The 25,187-nt window shown below is 44.5% G+C and overlaps 1 protein-coding gene across 2 annotated transcripts; it reads left to right on the top strand.

Moving 5' to 3' along the window:
- The first annotated feature begins 5,518 nt into the window (after positions 1-5,518).
- Positions 5,519-22,356, top strand: GPD1 (glycerol-3-phosphate dehydrogenase 1). Of its 2 annotated transcripts, none has more exons than XM_063293630.1 (8): positions 5,519-5,648; positions 7,920-8,097; positions 12,765-12,905; positions 14,123-14,261; positions 16,830-16,942; positions 17,256-17,489; positions 20,706-20,812; positions 21,273-22,356. In XM_063293630.1, exons 1-8 carry the CDS (start codon positions 5,608-5,610, stop codon positions 21,367-21,369), a joined length of 1,050 nt encoding a protein of 349 aa, XP_063149700.1. In that variant the 5' UTR covers positions 5,519-5,607; the 3' UTR covers positions 21,370-22,356. The 2 variants fall into 2 exon arrangements, with proteins under 2 accessions (XP_063149700.1, XP_063149701.1); XM_063293631.1 differs by lacking the exon at positions 5,519-5,648 and adding an exon at positions 5,904-5,922.
- The last annotated feature ends 2,831 nt before the right edge of the window (positions 22,357-25,187 follow it).

Raw genomic sequence — 25,187 nt, 5'->3', positions numbered from 1 at the left:
TTCAAATTTTATACTGATGGCCAGAAAGACTGTTTAAATAAAGCCTTTTCATTGGCCCGAAGGGAAAAATGTGCTTGGCAACATAAAAAAACTCTTCCTTTGAGTGCCTACTTAAGTAATCATCAAAGTATTTGCACAGTGTGTGCATTGGTGAAAGATAGCCAGTAGCATAGGGATGAGCAACCTTTGGTGCCTGGGACCACACTTAATATTGAGGAGGGAGTAAAGCAGCCATTGCTACTTCACATGCAACAAGGTTGGACTTTTTCTCTGGGGTTGGGGGGGGTCTTTCTTTTTAAAACTATTTTGTGCTATTTTAGGGCTTCTGCTTCTGTTTTTGCATGGTGCCTACTTCACCACTGTGGGAAATTTGCTGGGGTTTTTTTTTAAATAACAGTGCCACTAAAATTTGGTTGTGTGGTCAAATGGGGCTCCTGGATTTACAATGAAGAGGATTTAAGAGCCAAACTTTAAAACTTTTCCTTACATCAACATAGTCAGAAAATTGTTTTAATCATAACATTCTATTTATTTACTTACTTACTTACTTACTTACTATCCCGCCTTTATTAATTTTATAAATAACTCAAGGCGGGGAACATACCTAATACTCCCTCCTCCTCCTATTTTCCCCACAACAGCAACCCTGTGAGGTGGGTTGGGCTGAGAGAGAGGGACTGGCCCAAGGTCACCCAGCCGGCTTTCATGCCTAAGGCGGGACTAGAACTCACAGACTCCTGGTTTCTAGCCCACTGCCTTAACCGCTAGACCAAACTGGCTATGCCTGCCTTTTCACAAGAGTAAAAAGAAAACAGATCCTTATTTCAGGGAGCTTATGAGCTAAATTTCAGGAGAGGGCAGACAAGGTGCAGAGGAAGAAGAGTGTGCATTCTTTTTATAGTCATTCAGAGTAAGACCCAAGTGTATAGAACTGTTGCCAGTAAGAGCTAAAACTGAAGACCAGTGGAAAGGTGAGAGAAGGCCACAACGAAACCTAGCAGGAAGAGTGGAGAAAGAATGAGAGACGAGCTGTTGGCAACTTTTGAGCAGTAAGAGAATCTGGGTTGGAGCCAGGAGCAGACAAGCCAGTATTGGTTAAAAGAGTAGGGAGTATTAAATACAATCCTCAACCATTTCTGACAGTCATTTTTATACTACTGTAACATGAGATCTCTTTAGATAACACTTTTATATTACACAAAATACTGACACTGGATCTACATACGCACCAGAACCAAGAAGGAGAGATTAAACAATCTGTTTAAAATGCCCATCAGATAAACCATTAATACCATACATCATATTTCTCTTGAAGTGCATGTTTTATGGTTCCAGGGCTTTGCACTAATCCAATTAGTTTTCCTAACTCATTCTGGTGCACGCTGTATACAGTTAAGTCTAGGTGTGCCACTGAAATGGTGGGAAAGGAGAACGGAATAAGCAAGTTGCATCCTGCCAAAGCCTTGGAGCAACAAAAACGAACTTAATATGCTAATTTTGTAAACAAAAATCCCAGTGTGTTGCATGGTGTGCTATAGGTCAGTGAATAAACCACAGATGGTTTTAAGGCTGTCCACAGTTTGAATTCATGTTGCAAACAGGAATGCATGGCTTGTAATTTCCTGTCTTTGTGTTTTGGTGCCAAACCAGAGAGATGCAAAACTAGGATAGCCATACCTAATCCATTTCATTCACTCACTCAATTTTCTGATGAAGTCATTTTAACAGGCCTAGTTTACACCACTTTGGTCTAGTGGTTAAGGCACCAGGCTAGAAACCAGGAGACCGTGGGTTCTAGTCCCGCCCTGGGCACAAAGCCAGCTGAGTGACCTTGGGCCAGTCCCTCTCTCTCAGCCCTGGGAAGGAAGCAAGGGCAGAACGCTTCCAAAAAACCTTGCCAAGGAAACCGCAGAGAATTGTCCAGGCAGTTGCCAGGAGTCAAAGGCGCACACGCACACACAAAAAAAGGTTACGTTATTAGGATCAGTTTTTATCTAAGGGAAATCGTTGCCCCAGTTAAGAGAACATAACACTCAGACACACACAGTCCCCATAGTGGTGGTGCTGCTACTTGCTGACCTGCCAGAAGAACAATGATCTTGCAGCGCTATATGCATCACCCTAAAGCTGGGGTCAAGATGATGCCCTGTAGGGTGACCATGAAACGACCTGTACAGCCAAGGCACTGTAGCCATGTCATAGCCCATCATCTGGGGGTCCTTCAGAATGGTAGTCCTGTGTTGGCCAGCCAGGGAGGAATTGCCTCCCGAGAGCTGCACATCTTCAGCAAAGCAACTGCAGAGCCACAGCTTAGCTCTTTCCTCCCAGTCTGTTGTGGTTAATAGGAAGGGCTAATTGTCATGGGTTCTTTTTAAACTGTACCCAATTTGATTGACTCAGGCTCAAAAGATCCATCCACTGGATCCTAGACAACTGGATTTTTATATCTCCCTATAAGGGTTGGGGAGATGTTTTATTCTGAAAAAAAAAATCCAAATACAAAAGTGAAACAAAAAATATATATCCAAGTTCATTCTATGTCTATTGTCTTATTTTATTTATTTATTTTCTATCCTGCCTTTATTAATTTTATAAATAACTCAAGGCAGGGAACATACCTAATACTCCTTCCTCCTCCTATTTTCCCCACAACAGCCCTGTGAGGTGGGCTGGGCTGAGAGAGTGGTTGAGCCAAGGTCACCCAGCCAGCTTTCATGCCTAAGGTGGGACTAGAACTCCCAGTCACCTGGTTTCTAGCCCAGCACCTTCACCACTAGACCAAACTGGCTATATATATACTACACTCTATTGCTATTCCGATTGATAGTGTTCTCTATACTATATTCTATGACTATTACTATACTACACTGTATACTATTACTTCTATGCTATATTATACTATTTCTATTACTAGTATACTGTTGCTACTATTGCTAGTATACTATTACTATTGCTAGTATACAATAGTGTTTCACTCTTACGGATCCTGGTCTGTCTTTAAATCCTCCCTCCCTCTCTGGGATTTCTTCTGTTGTTTTTCTTCTTTATTAATGGGCAGCATGTAAAGCGCTTGCACCTTCCCAACCGTGCGCTTGGCTTTGCTGTGCCCCACCCCCACCCCCTCTATCTCTGTCTCTATCTATTCCCTCCGGACCCTTCAGTCTCTGTGAAGAAAAAACTCCTCCTTTTATTTGGCTGCGTTCTCTGTTTGTTGCTCCAGCAGAGCTTCCAACACACACGCACCCCTCCTCTGTTCCCCTCCCATCTCCTCCCCTCCCCTTTTCGAGGTTGCAGCTTTTGTGAGCCACACTGCTGCTGCGGAGAAGGCTCAGATAGGAGGGGAGGGAGGCAGCACGGGTGCCTACAGTTGTTCCCCAACAGCCTGCTCTTCCACACTAATGCCACCAAGTTATCGTTCCCAGAGCAGCTAATTTTGGCCAAAAATCTAGACCACCGATCTTGTGTGTTAACTTTTATATATAATTACTGCTTTTTTTTTATTACAAAGAAATGTTTGTGATGAATGTTTCTTCCCCTAAGGGGTACTTCCATGATATTTCCAACTTAGGTCCTCATTAACAGTAGGATCATCTCTCCCGTCTCCCTCAAAGTTGGTTTCTGGGCACCAGATCATCCGCGTAGCTCCCACCCACCTCCTCCTCTGCTAAAACCTGGCTGGTGCTGCTTTTTCTTTTACAAAGCAGATGGCCAACTGGCAGTGCCGTCCTTTGTTGGCTTATTTAGGAGTATGCTCCACTGAGTAGGTGTACACAAGATTGCAGCTTGATGGACATTTGTGCTCAGTATAGGATACAGATTTACTGGCTGCACAGCATGCAAATGATTTTTTGTTTAATCCATTAAACTAGCATGGCAAGAAAGGCAGAGTCCAGAGTGCAATTTTGTAGCTGGCAAGCTGCCAGAACCATGGGCCTGTAAGCTACTTTCAAACGCCATTTCAGACAGGAATTTGTGGAGTCCTTGGTGCTCTCTGAGGCTCAGGGTTTAACCCTGAGGCTCCACAGTTCAACCCTGAGCTACAAATACTCTCTTTGATTGAGACAGGAATTTATGGTTGTGGCCCTGGGAAGGAATTCCTTCCTCATCTGGAAAATAATACTGATCTGTGCCATTTAACTGAATTGTTTCAGTATATTTTTTTCAACACAGTTACAGCGGGTAGAGCCTCTCCATCTCTTTACTTGGGCAACTGAGACATAGGATTTCAGTATCATCCAAATGAAGAATGAAAGAGGGTTGACTTCTGAACTGTTACCATTTGATATTCTGAACCTTGCCCTCCTCCATCTAGGGCTTGCTGAAATGAGAAGGTGTTAGAAGGGCTCCCTTTTGCTTCAATTGCCCCCTCGCTGTAAGACTTAATGGAAGGATGAGAGAGAGTTGCCGGTTCTGCAAAGCAACTCACCAGGACTCTCCTTATGGAATACAGTATGCCACTTTAAAAGAGAAACCAGACGCGAATATAAATATTTGCTTAAAAGTAATGACAGAGATACTACAATCCTGTCCTGTAAAAATGTTAATGTGATTCAACAACAGTGACAGCAATGAACTCTGCCCATGCTCAAAAACTCCACTTAATCCTGACTCTTGTCACGTGGTTTGGAATACCAGGTGGGAGAGGGGGCAGCATTTAAGCCACAGTAGCTTTTTCTCACGTACCCCCCCACTTGAACTTGCAATGGGTTTCTGGCAAATGTCATGCAGCAGCCCAACAAGTGCTCTGATTAAGTCCCGTCCCCACCCCCAGCAAGGAACATGGAAGAAAGTTATTTCGTCCCGGGGAGGAATTAGGGTTTGAGATGTAGAGCCGCAGGACCGTTCCATTGGCGGGGAGGGAGAGATTCCAAAAACCTGCCGGGACTGGCCAAAAAGTGAGCGGGCCAGGAGAAACAAAATTTAATTTTAAATTAATTAGCATTTACTATACTATACTGTAGTCAGTACAGTTACTTCCTGAGTATTTAGTCAGTTTCCTCTTCTAAACTGTGTTTAGCGCCACGGTTTAGGAATGCAGTCCCGTCCCTGGCTATTTGGAGAAGCTTATTTTCCCTTCTCTGCAGCGGACTTTCCGAAGCCCTAAACAAACGCGTGACTCTCTGCACCCTGCCTTGACGGCTCCGCGGGTTCGGGGCGGGGGAGCGGGCGGGAGCGCAAAGACGCGGAATGAACCCGAAGGTGCGACGGGCTCCCCGTTCCGAAGCCCCAGCTGCGCTCCACGCAATTCCCACCCGGCTCTGCAGAAAGTCACAGCTGAAGTCCCACCTGTGCGACTGACTTGGCCGGTACGGAAAACTCCTTTGAAAACGTGTAGAGCGGTCTCCCAGGCGTTTCGTCTCAACTGGCGGAAAATGGGAACTGAAGGTAATTGCGGACCGCGGCGAGAGCAGGGGGCCTCCGGCAGAGGCTCACCACGCGCCCCTGGCAGCTCCTCGCTCCCGGCAGCTCCGCGTCCCGACCGCCTTTCCCCGCCTGCGAGCCGTTTGGGCGACGAGCTGGTGGGCGGGGCCCGGCCAGCCGAGGGGTTATAATGCCACCCGAGCCAGGCGCGCGGCTGCCGCGGCTCGGTACCCGATCCTCACGGCCATGGGCGGAAAGAAAGTTTGCATCGTGGGCTCCGGCAACTGGTGCGTCGCGTCGGGGCGGGGCGGGGCGGGACGGGGCGCCTGGGCCTGGCGGCAGCGAGCGAGGGGAAGGGGCCCGGGGAGAGGTCAGCGGGTTCGGAAAAGGAAGGTGAGGAAGGGGTAGGATTGCGGGGCGTCGTCGTAAACTAGGGAATGGATAGCAAGAGTGACGAAGAGCTCTGTGGCATCTTGAGGATTCCCGCATTTATTCTGGAATCAGAAACTTTCGCGGATTAAACGTCAGCCGAGGCATTGGGTGTTCTCCTCCGTTAGAAGGGTATTGCGCTTCATGCAGCTGATGAAGCGGACGCTCGTGACGTTTGTCTTGAACGCGCCACGAAGCAGCTCCGGCTTGTTTTTGCTGCAACAGACCGGCACGGCGGCCCCTCGGGCCTCAGAGCGGTGGCGCCCCTAGGCAGGGCCGCAACTGGGCGGGGGGCGGCAAGCGGGGCATGTGCCCCGGGCGCCGCGCTGGGGGGGGGGAGCGCCAAAAAGGGCGTGGAATCCATGTTTGCCCCGGGTGACACAGACCCTAGTTGCAGCCCTGCCCCTGGGGCGCTCTCTCGCTGCCTGGGTCTCGCCCGCTCTTCCGAAGAGAGCGCGGGAGGACAGCGGGTAGCTCCAGAGAGTAGTCACCGGGAGACCACCGCCTTGAGAGGTGCAGCCTGACAGGTGTCTTAAACAGCTCGAATTGCGGGGAACACCGCGCGAGGGCTGCTCCCTTATCCCATGGTTGTGGGAACACAAGCCCCCGACATGAGAGAGCTTTTTTCTGCTAGGGCCTATGCAATCAAAGGTGCTTTGGGTTTTACGCATTTTGCTGCGAGATGCTTACCGGGTGAGTATCATGGGATAAAATCCTCCTCTTCGTTCGTTCCTTAAACTTCTCTGAAAAGAAGTTACAGGTACAGCTGCGTGGCCGCCCCGCTCCCGTTTGCAGTTTTAATGTATTCATGGTCTAGACTCTCAGTTTTATCCAGCAGACTTGGTTTTCCCCAACCCAGTGCCTTCCAGATACAGAAGGGGTCTTCTGGGCTACAGCTGCCCTCATTCTGGGTCAGCAGAGCCATTGGCTTCCCTACTTGTACTCCGTATAGGGCAAGACCGTGCTGAGCGGGTATTTCTGCCACCAAGTAACCCCAGACAATCTTTCCATACAGTTGTAAAAGAACATTCTTGAGAGTTTGCTCTCCAGTCCCTCAAAGTCTGCTCAAGTTCTGTAAGATAGGTCTGTCTGGGTGACCTAAGTGTCCTGTCTGAATGGCTTTCACTCTGCTTTCAAGTCGTGTCCTCTCTGCCAGCTGTTCAGTTGTGGTAGTCCAGCTGGATCGGTGTCTTCCCTGAGCGGTCTGTCACTGGTTGCCCTTCGGCTCCGCTACCTTTCAGGTCCTGCGCTCTTTAGTGAGCAGAGCCCAGGGAAGATGAGCCCCTCAGTCCGATCCATGGTGTCCCATAAGCACCAAACAATCAGCAGCTCTCTTTTCATTCTTCTCTCCCATTGATACAAAGATATGTATGCCAATAGCTATAGAATTGTGGAGAGAGCTGCTGTTTGTGGGAAGTTGAACATAAAAATGTGTCTGCTTCTGCTTGAAAATTCTTTCTCTCCATGGTAGTAGAATGTATATATTTTTGAAGTCTTCTATGTAGTTTCTTGATATGAATGATTTGATGGGATTGGTGCATCTGTTTTTAATTTGTTTTTGAGCCCTTTGGAGTTTTCTCCCTGTACAGCTCTGCTGGTATGTTGCAGCAAAAAGAACTGAGAGTTTTATGGCACCTGGAAAGCAAATGTACTTATTAGAACTTTAAAATCCACTCCATCAGATAGATGACCTACCAACTCAGGATCATTGTTCGTGGCCAAAGCAAGTTGTCACTTATTCATGAAATCGTTGCTTTTTGTTAGTCTTGTTATTTCAGTTTGGACCTGTCTTTCCATCCATGGGCCACTCAAGCTGGCTGCTACATGATTCCCAGCTGGTTTTGAGCATATGGTTGCACAATGGCCTCCCAGGCAGTGCTGAACTTGCAGCTCCCAGCAGCCAGAACAAAGCGGATAGCAGGGAGGATGCTAGATGGAACATTACATCCAGTTGAGAAAGCTGTTGGGGTTGGATTTTGAAAATAATCTCAGGTGGTCCTATCCTTATGTTAAGGTCCTCTTTAAGCTGAGACCCTTGCTAGAATTCAGGTCTCACAGTAGAAGGATGTGGGGAAAACTTAGCCTAACCAAGAAGGAGGGTTGCATCTCTGTCTCTCTTTCTGCTGCAGGGGTTCAGCTATTGCCAAGATTGTGGGAAGTAATGCAGCCAGACTGGATACGTTTGATACCACTGTGAACATGTGGGTGTTTGAAGAGGAGATTGCTGGCCAGAAGCTCACCGAGATCATCAATACGCAGCATGAGAACGTCAAGTATTTGCCCGGCCATAAACTTCCACCCAATGTGGTGGGTTTGGCAAGCTGGAGGGCAGTGGGAGTCTTGGGGGATCTGTATCCTAAGCTAAAGCAGCACATGCATTTTCTCTTGAGGCCAGCTTTTCATATTGGAGCATCACTGGACAGTTTTTTGGCCACTTCTAAGTTTACTTTGCTTTCACCAAAGGCATGGCAGTAGCTTTATGATGTCACCAGAGAGAGCAGGGTGGAATTTGGGACCCATTTTTTTCTGTTTTGAACAACTGCATGCATCCTATTCCCTCACCCTACCTGGTTTCCCTAAGCACATTAACAATATCTGAAAACTCAGCACAGCTTTTCTTTTGTTTCCCTACTAAAAATTGGTAAGAAATTGTTTCTGATGCTTGGGAGATGCTGCATACAAAGGGCTTGGGGGCAGGGGTTACCACAAAAACAAAAAGTATCCTGGGGGTTGGGTGCCCAAGGCTAATAATATAAATAACGCTTTTTAAAAAATTAAATTTGTACCCTACCCTTCTGTCCACATTGCTCAAGGTGTCTTACAACAATGAAAAATACAATATATAAAAATAAAAACAATGTGGTTTTTAATAATTAAAATCAAAATTCATTAATGATGCTGAATGTCATATGTATGCATGTGTATCAACAAATAATGAACTTCCTGCCATCCATTATTGACATTTCATTATTGGTTGGGGCATCTCATCTTTACAACTGAGGGAAGCCTGGTCCCACATATGATCAAAAAGCCTGGAGGTGACGTGCTATGAAATTGTCCACTTGATCCATCTTTAATCACTTGTATACTTGCAGCTTACAGAATGCTTTTTCACTCTTCCTATTGTGTTATTATTTTACTTTTATTATTGTGTTGCTCAGGACCTTAGGAAGTGGGCTTTTACTGCAGACCACTGAACCTTGAGACTCAGCTAGCCAATATGATCCACTCTGACCGTCAGTAGTGCTTCAGTATTTCAGGCAGAGAGAGAAAAATATTCCACCAATTCTCTGAGGAGATGCTGAGACTGAGCATAGAGCTTTGACATTTAAAAGACATGCCCTATTTATTAGCCATGGCTTCAATCTAGTAGACTTCATATTATCAGCTGGACATCCATGAACGCAGGCCTCCCTCCCTCCCTCCCTATCAGCGATTTAACCACGTCTCAAATCACTAGTGACTCTTGCTTAATTACCTGTCATTAATTACAGTCATTTCCTTAATGGCAAAACATGCCTTGTAGCCACTGCTGAGAAGTACCATCCTCAGCTCCTGTCCTAAACAGTAGTTGCACTGTACAGAGAAAAGTCTGATCTCTTTTTAAATATCGCCTATCCTGTAATGGCTAATGGAACGATTTGAGACATTCCCATCATCTTTAAAATGGACAGAATTCTGCTGAAGCTGAGTAACTTTAAACTCCACTTATTTTGAGCAAACAATCAAAGCAGATGCTTAACTACCGCTTAGTTAATTGAAATCTGGGGGGATTTTAAAATGCTTGGATGTGGCTGGGCTTTGCCCAATGTTGTGAATCTATTCTTAAATGTGAACAAGGGACTTTTTGCCAGAGTATTTCAACTCCTCATGACTTTTTGGAATCTTTAGCCATTATTATGCAAAAATATATAGTAAACAATAAATACAAAAGAGAGATTGATTGCAAGAGATTTCAGACGATCCAAGATCTGGTGAGATTTTGACACCTTTCTTTTTAGATTATTTTAAATTCCTTAAAAACAACTTTTGTACCCACAATACAAAGTTTTATGTTGCTGCTGATCCTTGTTCTAAACAGAGCTGTATTTTACTTTTATCTGAATTTTACCTTTTTATTGTTGGTATTTGTGCATGTTTTAATATTGTAACATGCCACAGCATTTAAGCTTTGGGAAACTTCCAGTAACCAATAATAGAAAGTGATGTCATGAGTACTGATGGCGAGCTGGAAGGGGCCTCTATCCAGGGGGGAAAACGCATGCGTAGTACTGAGGAGTTAAGCAGCCATTCAAAGAGACACAGATCAGACCCGCCTTGACTTTTGGGGTTTATCTGTCCGGGTTTTTCCCATGCTTCTTCAGTTTGTTAGGATTCTGTCTTATGTAGCAGTAATAAACACTAGAGACCTACTCCTCATCTCAGCGTGATTCCTGACTGTTAGGACAAGTTGTTTAAGAAGAGAAAAATGAAGTTAAACTACTTAGGAATATTTAATTCATTCTAGCTACTCCATCTTCTCCAGTCTCCTGTGACTTCTTAGTGGGTTGGACTATAGGTTCCATTAGCAGCTATACTAGCTGGAAGTTAGGGTGGGTTTTTTTGTTTTTGTGCCTTTCAGTCAGTCTTGACTGGTGGCAACTGCCTAGACAAGTCCCTGCAGTTTTCTTGGCAAAGTTTGCCCTTGCCTCCTTCCCAGGGCTGAGAGAGCTTGACTGGCCCAAGGTCACCCAGCTGGCTTTGTGCCCAAGGCAGGACTAGAACTTACAGCCTCCAGGTTTCTAGACTGGGGCCTTAACTGCTACACTGAACTGGCTCTTAAGGAAGTTGTACTTGAACATATATGTAAGACATCAAGTTGGGGAAGGATTTATTAGGTAAAGTAGCCACCACTCTGATTTTAGGGATGTCTGGTTGATCTCTAAATTTGCAGACCCTTGGAACACTTGAAAGGCATCTAGCTGAAGGGAGATCAAATGAAACTGAGGACGTTCCCTTTGCCTCAGGGCATCCCTGCTTGCTTCCTCCCTGCCATTAAAAGGCTTCTGCTGAAATCCTGCCCAAGGCTCATCTTCTGCAGACAACTGGTTGGTCTTGGCTTTGCCAGGAGCATGGCCTTAGATGGGTAGCCCCGTTGTGGTGGTCATCTTTTCTGAAAGCAATGCATGTTGGGTCCTCCCTTTTGTTTTTGCAAGAGTGTGCAGAAAAAGGACTCTTTTGGAGTGCCTTCCACACTGTTGCTTTTGTTCACTTTCTTTATGTGCTGCGGTTCTGTATTTGGCTTGATTTTTAATACGAGCTTTTTTTTTTGCTGTGCTAATATTTTGCTTTTATTGTGGTGTGCTGTGATTTTTAAAAACAAACAGTGGTTTACAAATAACATTTAAATAAAAATATTGTATGTTATCAGTTTCTAGTAACACTATTTAGGTTGCAGGGATTGCATGGCTCACTGGAGCAGACTGCTTCCTCACCCCCGTCCCGCTCCCACAATCTTTTCGTCAGGCCCTGGCAATAGCAGAGCAGGCTTGTGCCTCTTCCAGCAAAAGGAAGATCTGGGAAAATGTTGCCTTGGTAACAAAAGTAATAAATAAACCCGTCTCTGCTTGCCAATTAATTTGGTTCCCTCGTGTTTAGCAGAGTGTCAGGAAGCCCACTTGCTAGGTGAAGGCACTATAGCCACCTAGGCTCTTGCAACAAAAGGCCATTGTGCACCTGAATTTCTGAGTGTTCAGGTCACATGTCCTATCACTGATATTGATAGATCAGGGGTAGAACATACAGTACACATTGCATTCAATCCTCAGCATCTCCAAGGAAGGCTAGAAGCATTACTGTCTGAAATGTTGGAGAGCCAGCATGGCCAATCCTAAGCTAATAGGGTGGACCTGTTGATGGTAATAAATGTTACCACTGAGCTAGATGGATCAATAGAGGACACCACATAAGGGAAGGCTAATCCAGGAAACAGATGTTCAGTTCTTCCTATTTCTTAAATTGGATTTGCATCCTAGGCCTCCTTTTAGCATCCTAGTAACATTCCTCTGAAAGCTCTCCAGACGATCAATATTCTTTCCTCGCTTGGGGGATAGACCTGGATGGAAGAGACATCATGTCAGACTTGCCCTAGCATTCCAGAATGCCATCATTTCTAGCAGCCTGGATAAAATGGTCTGTCAAGTGATTGGAACTAAGCCCTAAAAGGGGTTGCAGTTGATGTTGCCTCCAAAACTGCCTGTGTTCTTCTAGGGGCCCAGCTCCCTTTGGGACTCTGACTCTTTGTGCTGCCCCACACTGAGCTCAAAACTCCCTTTGGGATGCCATGACCAGAATGCTCTGCCTTTCAGTGAGAAGCAGAGCTAAGAAGCAAGTGTCTTATGGCTCTGCAAACCTGTGAGCAACAGCTAGTGAAATCTTCAAGCATAATCCAGTGGAGCTGCTTTCTGGCTTGGGGCTTCCAATTTTGCAGAGCTCCCTGCTATTCCTTATTATGACAAGTACTGACAGATTTTATGTTTATTTCTTTTTAAGGGATGCTGACTCTACACTCACACACCAGGTGGCCAAATATTTTTATCAAGTTGTACAATTCCGCAAAACTTTTAATTAGACATATTGTTTCGCTATTTTATTGTTTTTCTTTCCCCTGACAACGGATTGTTAAACTTCTTTCTTTTATTGTAGAGGCTGGTCAAAGACCGTAATAAAGACATTCATTCATTCATTTATACTATGACAAGTAGACATAAGAACTACAGACAAGCTGTATTAATATATGGTTTGCATCATTTATGCAGGCCAGCATTCAAAAGCAACGTTACTACAGTAAAGAGATTCATGAGTGTATTGAGTGTATGCAAGGGTCCACCAGAAGAGCCCATTTTTAGCTCCCTCCCTATACATGTGAATGAAAGCAGAACTCGCTCCTGGGCCTACAAGCTGACTTCTTTCTTCTGGCTCCTTGATTGCTCTAGGTGGCAGTGCCCGATGTGTTAAAAGCTTCCGCTGATGCAGACATCCTCATTTTTGTGGTGCCCCACCAATTCATTGGGAAGCTCTGTGAGCAGATGAAGGGACATACCAAGAAAGAAGCAATAGGCATCTCGCTCATCAAGGTGTGAGTGTGGCTGGGGGTGGGGGACTAGCTGGTATCATGACCTTTAGTAACTGGCAGATTTGGTCTGGCTATGATGGGAGGGCATTTCACCCCCACCATGAAAGGGTAGAAAGGGGGAGATATCTGCAATTACATATAATTCAGTAAGGATGCTCTTTATTGAGAGAGCTTGACTTGGCCAGATGGTTCTGCCATAGGCCCTGACCTCCAGTGGTCTTCCCCACTAGTAAACCATGGAGTTCCTTTGTCTCCCTGAGCATCAGATAAATACATAGTCATCTCAGTGAAATGTCTATTATTTTAATTCCTTCACAAGGAAGAATGGCAAGATCTAGAGCCATTTCTGCAGCCTCTTTCCTCTCCCACAATTACACTGGTAACAAGGTTAAAGCGGGGGGTGGAGGGCGCTGATTTGTTTCCAGTGATTTTTATTTATTTATTTATTTAAAATATTTCTACTCAGTTATGCTGCTGTCTCTCTCCTGCTGGTTAAATTAATTAAATTGTATTTAAATACAATAATATAAAGGCACTATTCCAGAAATTATTCAGCTAGACCATCAGGAGCTCTGAAATGCCAGGGTAGATGAAAAGATTTTCAGCATGCAGATTTGGTGCAACCTTTAGTTCGGTTTTGGAAATGAACAGTGGAGGTAACTTAAAAATTGGGAATTAGAAGGAACCATCCCTTGGCAATAAATCAGAAGAGATTTTTAATAAAAATATAAAGGTTCTCAGGAGTCACTTATCCATACCAATTATAAAGCTTCATGCCACTATGGATGGATCAAATCCTCCTCCTCTTCTCTTCCAATATGGGTTTATTATCGTATATGCTGTTACGGATTATAAACCATTTTATCAGAAACACAAAGTGCTATTCTTGATTGGCAGTCAGTACCAGCATAGTTATGGAGTAGGAAAGTTGTGAACAGGAAGGCCAAGTGGCCACAGATGTGAAAGGGGCAGTCTGTTCCAAGTAGAGTGACAATGTTAGTGGCATCCAAATATTCTTAGCTAATGAGACGAGGACAGGAAATAGTTGTAATAGTGAATTACCTTTAGAATCCTGCATTAACTGAGCACCTAGGAGTGTCTTTAACTCCTGAGCCTCTTTGGCTGGAGTGGCACTGAGCTCAGTCAAGCAGGGTTACTGCACAGTCCTTAGTCAAGTTGTCCCATTGATCTGACATCTCTTGCATGTTTGGATTGCAGGGTGTGGACGAAGGTCCTGATGGGCTGAAGCTGATCTCAGACATCATCCGTGAGCTGCTAGGCATTGAAATGAGTGTGCTGATGGGAGCCAACATTGCCAATGAGGTGGCAGAGGAGAAGTTCTGTGAGACCACCATTGGTAATGAACTTGATGTTATGATTAATACGGAAAGCTGGAGGCAAGCTGGAGGTCAGCCCTCTGGATATGGGCTTCAAGTGTTATGCTACATTCATAGGATGTTCCTCCATCCTTCCTTACCGACTGTAACGTTTGGACACTGTTATAACAAACAGCAGTTCCACCCAGACATATTACTGGCTGCTGCTGGGAAAGTAGGATGGCCACATACCATCCCACACGTTAGAGATGTACGTTTAAATCTCCCATTGAGGTGGCACTTGTTCCATCACTCCCCTGTGTCCTCTGGTAGGCAGAAAAATATCCATGCAGGACAAAGGAACCCATTGCTCTCTACCTCACCTTGCACAGAGTTCCATAAAGCCCTTGTCTTCCCCTAGTAGAAAAGATGTGCACCAGCTGAACTAACTGATCGGTGAACTAGGAACACACAGAATGCTCCCATATAATCCAGTAATTTGCTCTGCTTTCTTAAAGGGAAAGGACTAGGCATAGTTGAAATAGAGACGTGGCCAGGATGGTAGGCAGGGAGAAGGTCCTCTCTCAAGACCCATTACAGGCCCAATGGGCTCACCTGGCAGGTTAGATTAGGCCTGCAGCCTAGAGACTCCCCATCCTTGCTAAGGCATTGTCAGGGCTGTAGGGAGATTCACTTCTACTCCTCTGTCATTCATCTTCCTCCTCATCTCCTGTGGTATGCAAGCATAGCAGCTAGAAAGCAAATGACAGCAATAGGTTGGGAACGGGACAGCCCTGGCCACCTTCTCTCTTACCACATATCTGATATCAAGGTTAGGTAGTAGTAATATTAGACACAAGCATGAGACCTTATACTGCTGCATACACATTTTCCAGAATCAGTTTGATCGCGCTGGAGATCCTCTTGCATGATTGTAACAGGAAATCCCGAGGCACCACAGAGCAATGCAAAGCCACTCGAGTGATTGTTCTAGGTGAGTTGGGCTAAGTAGAATGACTAAGGCCCAATTTCACTTGTTAAGTCCAGTGGAATGTGTTGCTAGGAGGAAAAAAAAATAAAGATGCAGCAAAATAAAACTGTTGACCAACATCCAGCAGCTGCTTTCCAGAGTCTTAGACATATTATCCTTTTTATCACATTATTTTACCTGGAATTTATCTGAAACTTTCTGCATGCAAGTCCAATATTCCTCTTGTGAAAGGAGGGAGAAAGTAGTGGTAAGTTCTGGGGTCTTCATCAAGCAACAGGAATCTCCTCTCAATTATCATGTACCCCCAGGAAGCTTAGTTCATCTTAAAGTGCTTTTAGTACATGCTCCAGAAATCCCCAATTTTGCTAGATATCCATTTTTACAACGATTTCCAGAGTCATATTTATGCTTGTTGCAAAAAACCCCAGCAGAGTCTTGTGGCACCTTCAGGATTAACAAAGTCCAGATTCATTGTTGATACAAATGCCCTTCTGCTCGACTATTGCACCATTATAAAGCACATATTCATGTTTGTCTGGATTTTCTCCTATGCCACTTCTTGGAAGGTTGTTTTCCTGTCATACCTCTAAGTCTGAAAGTTCCATTTGTTTGGGGTATGGGAGAAACCAGTACAGAAATCCGTGGTTTACATCACCTTGATTGCGTGTTTCATTAGCTAATCAGCTGGCTTTGAATGGTGCAAACCCTGCTGAGCAATTGATTGCTGCATTTCAGATTCTATTATTGATAAATGCCAGTATTTCATCTCTGGAAAAAAGTAGCCCTAACCATCCAAGATGTCTAAATTTGTGGATTCTGTCCCTATCCTTCCTTGGATCTCAAGGATTCAGTAACAGTTCTCTTCACATTTCTGACTGCTGACAGTTTCCAAGGGAGAAGCCATCGCCTAGTGATTGAGGAAGAACTTTGGATGTGCGAACTACTAGCTTTAACACACAATACCATTATTTAAACTTTAAATATTTTCTTACTTATTTGCAGAGTCATGGGGAATGACTTAGCAACCCAGTCCCCATGACTCTGGCTTGTTCTGCTCTTTCTGTACTACCAAATAAACCATATGACTTCCTTAAGCTACCATGATCCTGACACAATGCCATAATCAGTGAAATTCATCATGCTTCCCTGCTTGTTTTGGGGAAGTATGTACATGTGACCAGGTCAGCCTTGACTGTCAGGCAAGAATTCCAGTTTGTACAGTATCTTAGGAGGGAAGATGGAACGGACATGCCATTGGCCAGTTGTCTACCAATCAGCATTCTCAAAATACAAAACTGCTCCCTTATGTAGAGAATATAGTCTGATAACCAGCTGCAAAACACCTAGGATAGCAGTGAGAAGCAGAACAATACACTGTACTGCTGCAGGATGTGACCCAGCCACAAGAGCTGGATTCTATTAAAGTTCCCTACAGTGGAAAGGCTGTCAAGTAGCAAGTCTGGGAACTGGAAAAAAACTTGGTCTGAGACAGTAGCTATCACTCAAATTAAATCTGAGCTAAATGGACAAACAGACTTAAATGTAAGTTAAATTCACATGTTGATGGATAATCATTTATATATATATATATATGCCAGTAACCTCTTGCTTCTTTCAGGCTGCAGGAACCTAGAGCATGGACAGGTTCTGAAGGAACTGATGCAGACACCCAACTTCCGAATCACAGTGGTGCAGGAAGCAGACACAGTAGAGCTCTGTGGTGCCCTCAAGGTATAGGAATTATTTTCCTGCTTGCTTCTGGGGACAGGGGGATGACCAGACACAATCCCAGGATGATACAGCTGTCATTCAGAAGGGGTTTGGTTAAGTTCCCTGTTTACTGTACCACACCTGCCTTGCCCAGAAGCTGGTGCAAATACAAGATTAACTAGAATGCAAGCTGCTCTAGCACAATGTCATCACAGTGGGCTCATTTGCAACCTTGCTTAGGTCACCAAAGGCTGCTCTGTTGAATTGAACTGCAAAGCTAGCGCATTGCCAAACCCTGCTGGTTATCCACACCTTGTGTTCTTCCTCTCCCTAGAATGTGGTGGCTGTTGGAGCTGGGTTCTGTGATGGGTTGGGCTTTGGAGACAACACCAAGGCAGCTGTCATCCGTCTGGGCCTGATGGAGATGATTGCCTTTGCCAAGCTCTTTTGCAAGGGCCCCGTCACTTCTTCCACCTTCCTAGAAAGCTGTGGGATTGCTGACCTGATTACCACCTGCTATGGAGGCCGTAACCGTAAAGTAGCTGAGGCTTTTGCCAAGACTGGCAAGGTAAGCCAGCCATCAAGGTCATTTTATGACTCGGTGGTAAGATATGACTACATAAGTCATAGTTTCTGGAATAAACCACTGTTGGCTGAGTCCACCCCAAAAGCTAAGTAATCAATCGGTCTTTAAACCAAAAAAGCTGGTTCACACATCACACTAAGCCAAAACAAAACAAACTGCATTGTGGCTTTGTGTGATGTGTGACTCAGCAGAGAAGAACAAGTTGCTTGCTTAAGTCTGAGGCAGCAATCATATCAGGGAGGGGGCTCTGCTGAACACAGCAGGATTTACTTGGACATCTGACACAGTTCCATAACGCACCTCAGTTCACTGCTATGCTGCCAGCTTTCCAAGTGTTCTCACATCCTGATTTCTGCTATTTCCGTCTGGCATCAGAGGGAGCCAATTCCTCCTACAACCTTTCCCCCTCTCTTTGGAAGGATTGTACAAGGGTGGCACTAGCTTGTGGGTATTAATCTAACGTGAGTCCTTTCAGCAAGCACAGCAACATCTCAGAGAGCCAGCCTGTGACTAAGAACAGGCCTATTTCCAAATGGGGCCTTTGGGGGATGTACTTACAGGTAGTCCTCGACTTAACGACCACAAGTGGGACTGGAATTTCTGTCGCTAAGCGATGCAGTCGTAAAGCACAAAATCACATGACTGCATCACTTAGCAATGGCAACCCTGGCAGTCCCGGTTGCCATAAGCCCAGGACACATGAGTCATTAAGCAGGAAGAGGTGGGAGTCCCAGGTAAGGAGCACGGGGGTGCCATGGGGTGGGGGGGGGGAAGGCCTGGGAGGGCCAGCGCAGGCCATGCATGGGTTGGGGAAGGGAAGTGTTGCAGTGCGGCAGGAGCTTGGGAAGGCCAGGGAAAGAATATGCTGCAGCTCAGAGGTTTCTTGGCACACCACAGCTCTGGGGCTGCAAGCTTTTTGCAGGCCGAGAGCCATGACATGCCAGGAAGCCCCTTTGCGCTGTGCTGCTGGACTGGGCTGGGCTTCGTGCAGCGCAAAGCAGCCCAGAACCGCGGAGTGCTAGGAAGCCTCTTTGTACTGCATGAAAAGTCCCAGAGCACGGGGGTGCTGCAGGGGGGGGGCGGTAAGGCCGGGTGCAGGCTGTGTGAGAGTCAGGGGAGGGGGTACTTGGTGCGCATTAGCTCAGAAAGGCCAGGGAATGAGGGCACGGGCGCATGCCATCGCAGGGAGGCCAAGGAAAAGGCATGTGCCTGCAAGCAAAGGAAGGGGGTATGGGACTTACCTCAGCGACTTGTGACCTTCCTTGCTGGCTTCCCACTAACTTTGCTGGGAAAAGCTGGCAGGAAAGGTTGCAAATGGTGATCACGTGACTGCGAGATGCTGCAACTGGTCGTAAGTGCGAGCTGTTTGCCAGGCACCCAAATTTTGTTCACATGACCATGGGCTGCAACTGGGGGGGGGGCAAGCGGGGCATGTGCCCTGCGCGCCATGCTGGGGGGCCGCCAAAATGAGCGCTGGGGGGCGCCAAAATGGGTGTGGAATCCATGTTTGCCCCAGGTGACACAGACCCTAGTTGCGGGCCTGGACACTGCAACAGCCGGAACTTCGAGGACCAGTCATAAGTCCCTTTGTTCAGCACCATCATAACTTCGAACAGTCGCTGAACAAATGGTTGTAACTCGAGGACTACCTGTACCTGGATAGAACAGCAATGCTGAAAGAATGTTTGAAACTCTTGAGGGCTCTTCCTAACTATTGTGAAAGGCATGGTGACAGACCATGGCATAATGGTTCAGCTCACTTAAAAATGAAATACTACACATGAGGAACAACTGAAAATATTAGGTGGTAGAAACACAATGGGAAACAAAAGGAACTTTAAAAAGGCATCTGGAATTGAAAGGCTTTGGATTCAAGGGCATGAAGGACAGGGAGGATCTGAGAACAGAAGCTCAACAGATTCCAGATATATATATATACTCAGTGGCTGCCAGAGAGAGTAATCATGGCTGAAGTGGAGATTCTCTCCCTTGCAGTTTGCAAATATCTACAGGAAATAATTCAGAAGGAGATTTATACTGCAGTGCTGGCTGTGCAAAGATACCCGTATCTTTTGCCAAGGGCATTGAGAATATATAGTTAAATGTTGCAAAGTTTGTTTTGATTGCTACATTGAGGATTTCACAAAACCTGGGATTTCTGTCAGATATGAATGGCAAAGATCAAGGTCTGGAACTGGACTGCAAGGTCAGTAAGTGCTGAAAGAAGCCTGACATCAGGAATGGCCAAAAAGCACAGAAACAGTACACATCTTGGTTTTGGGCAGCAAAGTTTTTAGTGAAGCCATGTGCTGTGGCATATCACAGGCTCCTTTGCAGTGCTGCAGAAGATTGGAAGCATCTTTCAGACGGCATAGAAGATAATCTCTAAAATATTGTGAGAAGGGAATCCTCTACCATATCTCCTCAAGCTATATGGTGTTTAACGTGGCTTGAGTTCATCCTCTTTGATCTTGTCCAATATGAGAAATAATTCTAAAGCCTGGCCTTGGAGAGCATTTACTAATTTCATGAACACTGTTTTAAATCCCAAAATAGAAATGTTGATGTGCTGTAAAGCAACAAATGTGCAATCTCTGGGTGGCTGGAAGCCACATTTATTAATTTTTGAGGGGATGGAGAACTGTGCTGGGGTGACGATGATGATGGGGGTGGGGCTACAACATGCATCTAGATGGGAGTGGGTTTTTTTTTATCATGCCTGTATATTTAATTATATTAAGACTATTTTATGATGATGTTGCAATTTTCATGTGTTTCCTGGATACTAGGCAGGGACTGGGTGGTGGTGCACATACACTAAATGGTATTTATGATCCCATGCAACCCTGACTTGTAGGTTGACTACTCTAGCAAGAAAGTGTTATCCATTCATGTTTGTCTTATGTTGTCCTACTGCTGTGACCTTTCACAAGCAATCCTGGGAATCGTGGTTGCTAAGGATGCCAAAACGTATACTCTAGTGCTCTCTAGATCGCGCATGCAAGCATACTCTTTGATCACTGAACTATAGGTTGCAGGATGCCCTATGGAGAAGGAAAGACATAGGGAGTTTAGATCTGTCCAAAGCAAGAGAAGCCAGAGTAAAATCTTCCTTTAGGGAACCACCAAGGCTCAATAAAAGCTACGTGGAATTCCAGGCCATCACTCACCCATGGAGCTTTGTCTTGTATTTCACAGTCTATCGAGCAACTGGAGAATGAGATGCTCAATGGGCAGAAACTACAGGGTCCTCAGACATCAGCAGAGCTGCATCACATTCTGAAGCACAGGAATCTGGTAGACAAGTGAGTTCAGTAACCTCCCCTCCCATTTTGCTTGGCATCAATAACTGCGCTATGCTGACACCCTGCAAATTTGTGTGATGGTTGTTAAGAGTGGCCAGCTGGTTTGTAGAACAGTCAGCCAGTTAAATAATTTGTGACTAGCAGCTACCAGATCTTTAATTGATTAGTCAAACCATTCAGCACATTAGCATCAGTTTACAGAAGCCCAGATTATCTTGATTAATAAACAAAAGTTACTGTTTCTGTGTAGAAGGAAATGCCATCCTGGTCTGTTTGCTATAATTGTATTTACCTGAAAGAAAGCCTAGCCTTTTCCCCCAAAATAATTTTCATAATGAAAACAGATGGTTTTTTTCTGTCTATCCTGTCTTGTGAGATGGAAGTTTCTAAGGAAGGTTCTCTTTTGCCCTGTTTCTAATAACTTTTCTTCGATTTGAAATCTGTGTCTCTTCCCTTGCAGATTCCCACTCTTCACCGCTGTCTATGAGGTCTGCTATAAAAACAAACCTGTTTCTGAGTTTATTACGTGTCTTCAGGACCACCCTGAACACTTGTGACTGCCCTTAACCTCACTCCAGCATGGAGAAGAAAGATCTCTCCCCACCAGCTTCACTGCTGCCACCTCAACAAGGGAAAGCAACCGACAGTCCAAAGCAAAGCATGCTTGCGAGGCACCCAATGCTCCCCAGCAGTAGAGCTCTTGGAACAAAGGAGGAGATTCCCGCCCTTTACCAGGCCCGCCTTCACTATCTGCTGAATTGTCTAGGCTGACAATTCTGCCTGTCCCATTAGGTCTCTGTTCTTGTTAGAATAGAACCCCTCCTTCTTCCTATAATATCCACAGCAGCCAAAGCTTCAGCTTTTATCTTCTCTCTTAAAGAGGCGTTTCCTTGCCCTGCCTCATCTCTGCTCCATTTCTCTGACTTGAATTTAAATTATCTGGCTGAGGGTTCAAACTGGATTCTTGATAGTTTTACTTGGCTAAAGAGCCTGTCAAAACCATGGAGTAAATGCTTATCTTCCCTCTCAGATCAGAAGTACCAGACATATTTAACACTAGAAGCTAATTCCAGGGTCCTTTTCTCAAGACAAGGCAAGATCTCAGCATTCTTGATATCCATGGGTATGGGAATGCTAGTCAGGATTGTGAATATTGTTATTTTGAAGAATAAATCTTAAAATGAGACATGTTTGATTCCTGACCTCTGGACTATATACAGGCCACGACTGAAGAGATGATACTGAAATCTCAGCAGCATGGATTTTTAAAAAGGGAAAGAGAAAAAATCAACACAGAAGGAAAATTTCAGCACTAGAATGGTAGTTCATCTTTATACAGGCGCTTAAAGTGACTTTTACATGTGAAGTGAGAAAGTGAAGGAGAGGCATTTGTAATGCAGATGAGGGTTCTGACAAGTAAACTGCTGTCCTCTTCAGTCGTCATGTGGAAATAGCCTTAAAATGCATGTTCAGAGGCTGAGATCACATACACAGACACCCCTTTAGGAATGTCAAAGGCATGATATTAAACACAGCAAGAGTTGGGCATGTATTGTACTTATACTGACCGCACTCTGGTAGCACCCAGTATCAGGGATTCTCTGAAATAATCAAAAGGATAATGCTCTCCCTTCAGAGAGCTCCATACACTTTCCTCCTTTCTTTACTTTCTATAAAATGGAGACTGTCATGATTGAAGGATCAGAACAAAAGAGAATGTGAACTCCTTGGATACTTCCTGTCGCGGTAGCTTTGTGCCAGAATAGTTTTCAGGGCAGGAGCTTTTAGGCTCCAGATTTGGCACTGGAGAGTAGAAGGTGGGTTTGCTAACGGCAGAAGGCTTTCCCACCATTTTTGCTAGATCTCTCTCGTCTTTCTGAAGTGACCTTTCCAGTCCCGCCTGTGTCTCCCCACAGCAATTTAATCTGCTGATGGGGCAGAAGTCATGCCTTTTATTAGACACTCAAGACACTCTGTGACCTTTCTAATCAGCCAGTTAAATGAATTAAATTAAAGGAGGAGGGAAAGAAGATGTGTGGCCTCATAATTTCTGCTGTAGGGGATGAGAGGGGAGGTATCCATATGATTCTAGGGGTGTCTCTAAAGTCACTGTAATTGAAAACAGAATTGTTACATATTTTGTAAAAATAGAGAAATCCCACCACCACCCCAGGGAAAATCATGTAAAACCCCGTACACGAGGGCCTGACATAATATAACATCTGTATCTCTTTGCTATGAGAGTTTAAGGGAAGTTGGCTTTTATATACCATTCTTATAGCATCTCTAAAGAGCTGCAGAGAGCCATAGCCATGCTGCAGAAACTTCCTCCAACTTATCCTATCAGTATTATCTCAAATACTATTCCTCTTCCTCCCCACAAAAAAGGCCATAGATAGCTACAGTCAAGGTAATTAATTCAACGAGGACCTCCTGCCAAATGAAGAATTATTTCAGCCACTACAGCAAGATAGCCCACAAAGGACTATCCCTAGGGCAATCTTAATATTGGCCTGTTTTCTTAGCAAACAGGCAAAATGCACTTCTGTATAGTAGATTTGTATAGGTGACCCCCACATCAAGAACAAAGAGAGCCTTGATGGACCATTTTTCCAAATGGCATTTAAAAGCAGGCCTTGATAATGTATTTCTTATGCAGCTCAGAAAATATATATGGGGTTTTCACAGGACCATAAAAAGGTCCTTGCCCAAAGAATTTTTGGTCAAAATTTCAAAAGTACTAAATGGAAAACCTGTGCTTCTACTGCCACTTTTAACAAGATAGGCATTTTTAGGTATCACATTCCTCTCTGTATGCCAACTGTTCTTGTGTTTTCAGATACATTATGTGCTGAAGAATACCGGAGCCAATCAGCTTACGAAATTTGATCAACAAAATGCCCATTTTCTTGTTTGTATGAAACGTGAACAACTTGGTCATTATACAAAGCAAGTAACTTTAAAATATCTCAAGTGAAAATACCATTTCTACACTGGCTTCAGTGCAGAAGTCAACAAGATTTGTATTTTTAACTTTAGCTATATATTGTCCAGAATTTGACCATTCTCAACATTATAGAATACACAAAACAATGAGTATGGCACATTGAACACACACACATACACACACACACATTTTTTTTTTCAAATGGCAAAATCATGTAGTTCGGCATCTCAGGCTTTAGACAATACGGAAGTATGTGATGGGCGATTAATGCCTATAATTTTTCCAACCATGCTCACAACTGACTTATCCGGTTGACGTTTGTTATTACATCTGTCTTGAACAAGGCACCAGGGATGACGTGCAAACTTTTAGGGTGGTCAGCTGGAAAGGGAATCCCTCTACTATAACCAGTTATATAGAACAGGGATTCTTATAAGAGCAAGTTTTTGAACCACTGAATGATAAATTGCCAAATTCCCTTGAGTTTACTGCTATTAAAGGTATAGGAGACCTGCCTTTTAATCCAACAATCCTAAATGATAACAGCAGTTGGGGAAAAAATTATCTTAATGCTGACCACAGCTGAGAAATTGCACTTACTTAAGCGAAATGATGAACTGCCAAAAGCTGAGAAGAAAGCAAGCTGTGCTCTGAAACACTCCTAGATCTAGATGGCAATTCTCCTGCCCTTTGCTGTTGCTATAAAAAGTCTTCCCTTTGCCATTTGGAGTTATGTTCTGCCAGCGCAGCAGTCTGTTAAGGACTGTTCTCAGTCTTGAGAAGAAACAGACAGTGTAAGCAAGACAATCTAGCATTTGTTGGATTTAGGAGGATAAATGCAACAGGGTCAGATCTCTTCCTTCTCAGAGAAGCAGACGGTTCTCAGAATCTGCAAACGATCATTTAGTCAAGTAAAAATTGCATCACAAGGCTACATATTTTTGGAAGGCGTGGATCTGTCTGATGAAGACAAAATTACCCTCTTTCACTGTTTCCAAGATGAAGAATAAATAGAATGATTTTCTTTAAAAAAAAAAGCATTGTCCTGGAACAGATCCAGAGAAGCATGCATAAACAAGCATATCTTGTTCTCCATTAACACATAACTAAAATAATCCTTACACTTCCAAGATAATTCCTTGGTGATAGAAGTGAGATAATTAATACAAGGCACAAGAGCAAAACTACATGCTCCTAATTATGAATGTAGACCTCAGGCTTTTGAGCAGTAGTTAAGTATCCCTCAGTCCTATGCACGTAATGTTAAGCCTTCTTCAAAATAAGCATGCATGGTATCAAGAAAGTGATGGGGTGCAGAGATGGGCTGTTGCAGCAAAGCATGTAGCAATCTTCTTTCCAACCCAAAACCTAATCCCAAACCATATCCCTTTCATATGTGCCACTGAGCTGAAGGGTTATGCCTCTCAG

The sequence above is a fragment of the Candoia aspera genome, chromosome 2 (assembly GCF_035149785.1).
Source record: "Candoia aspera isolate rCanAsp1 chromosome 2, rCanAsp1.hap2, whole genome shotgun sequence".
Classification (NCBI taxonomy): Eukaryota; Metazoa; Chordata; class Lepidosauria; order Squamata; family Boidae; genus Candoia; species Candoia aspera.
This window is presented reverse-complemented; position numbering and strand designations above follow the sequence as displayed.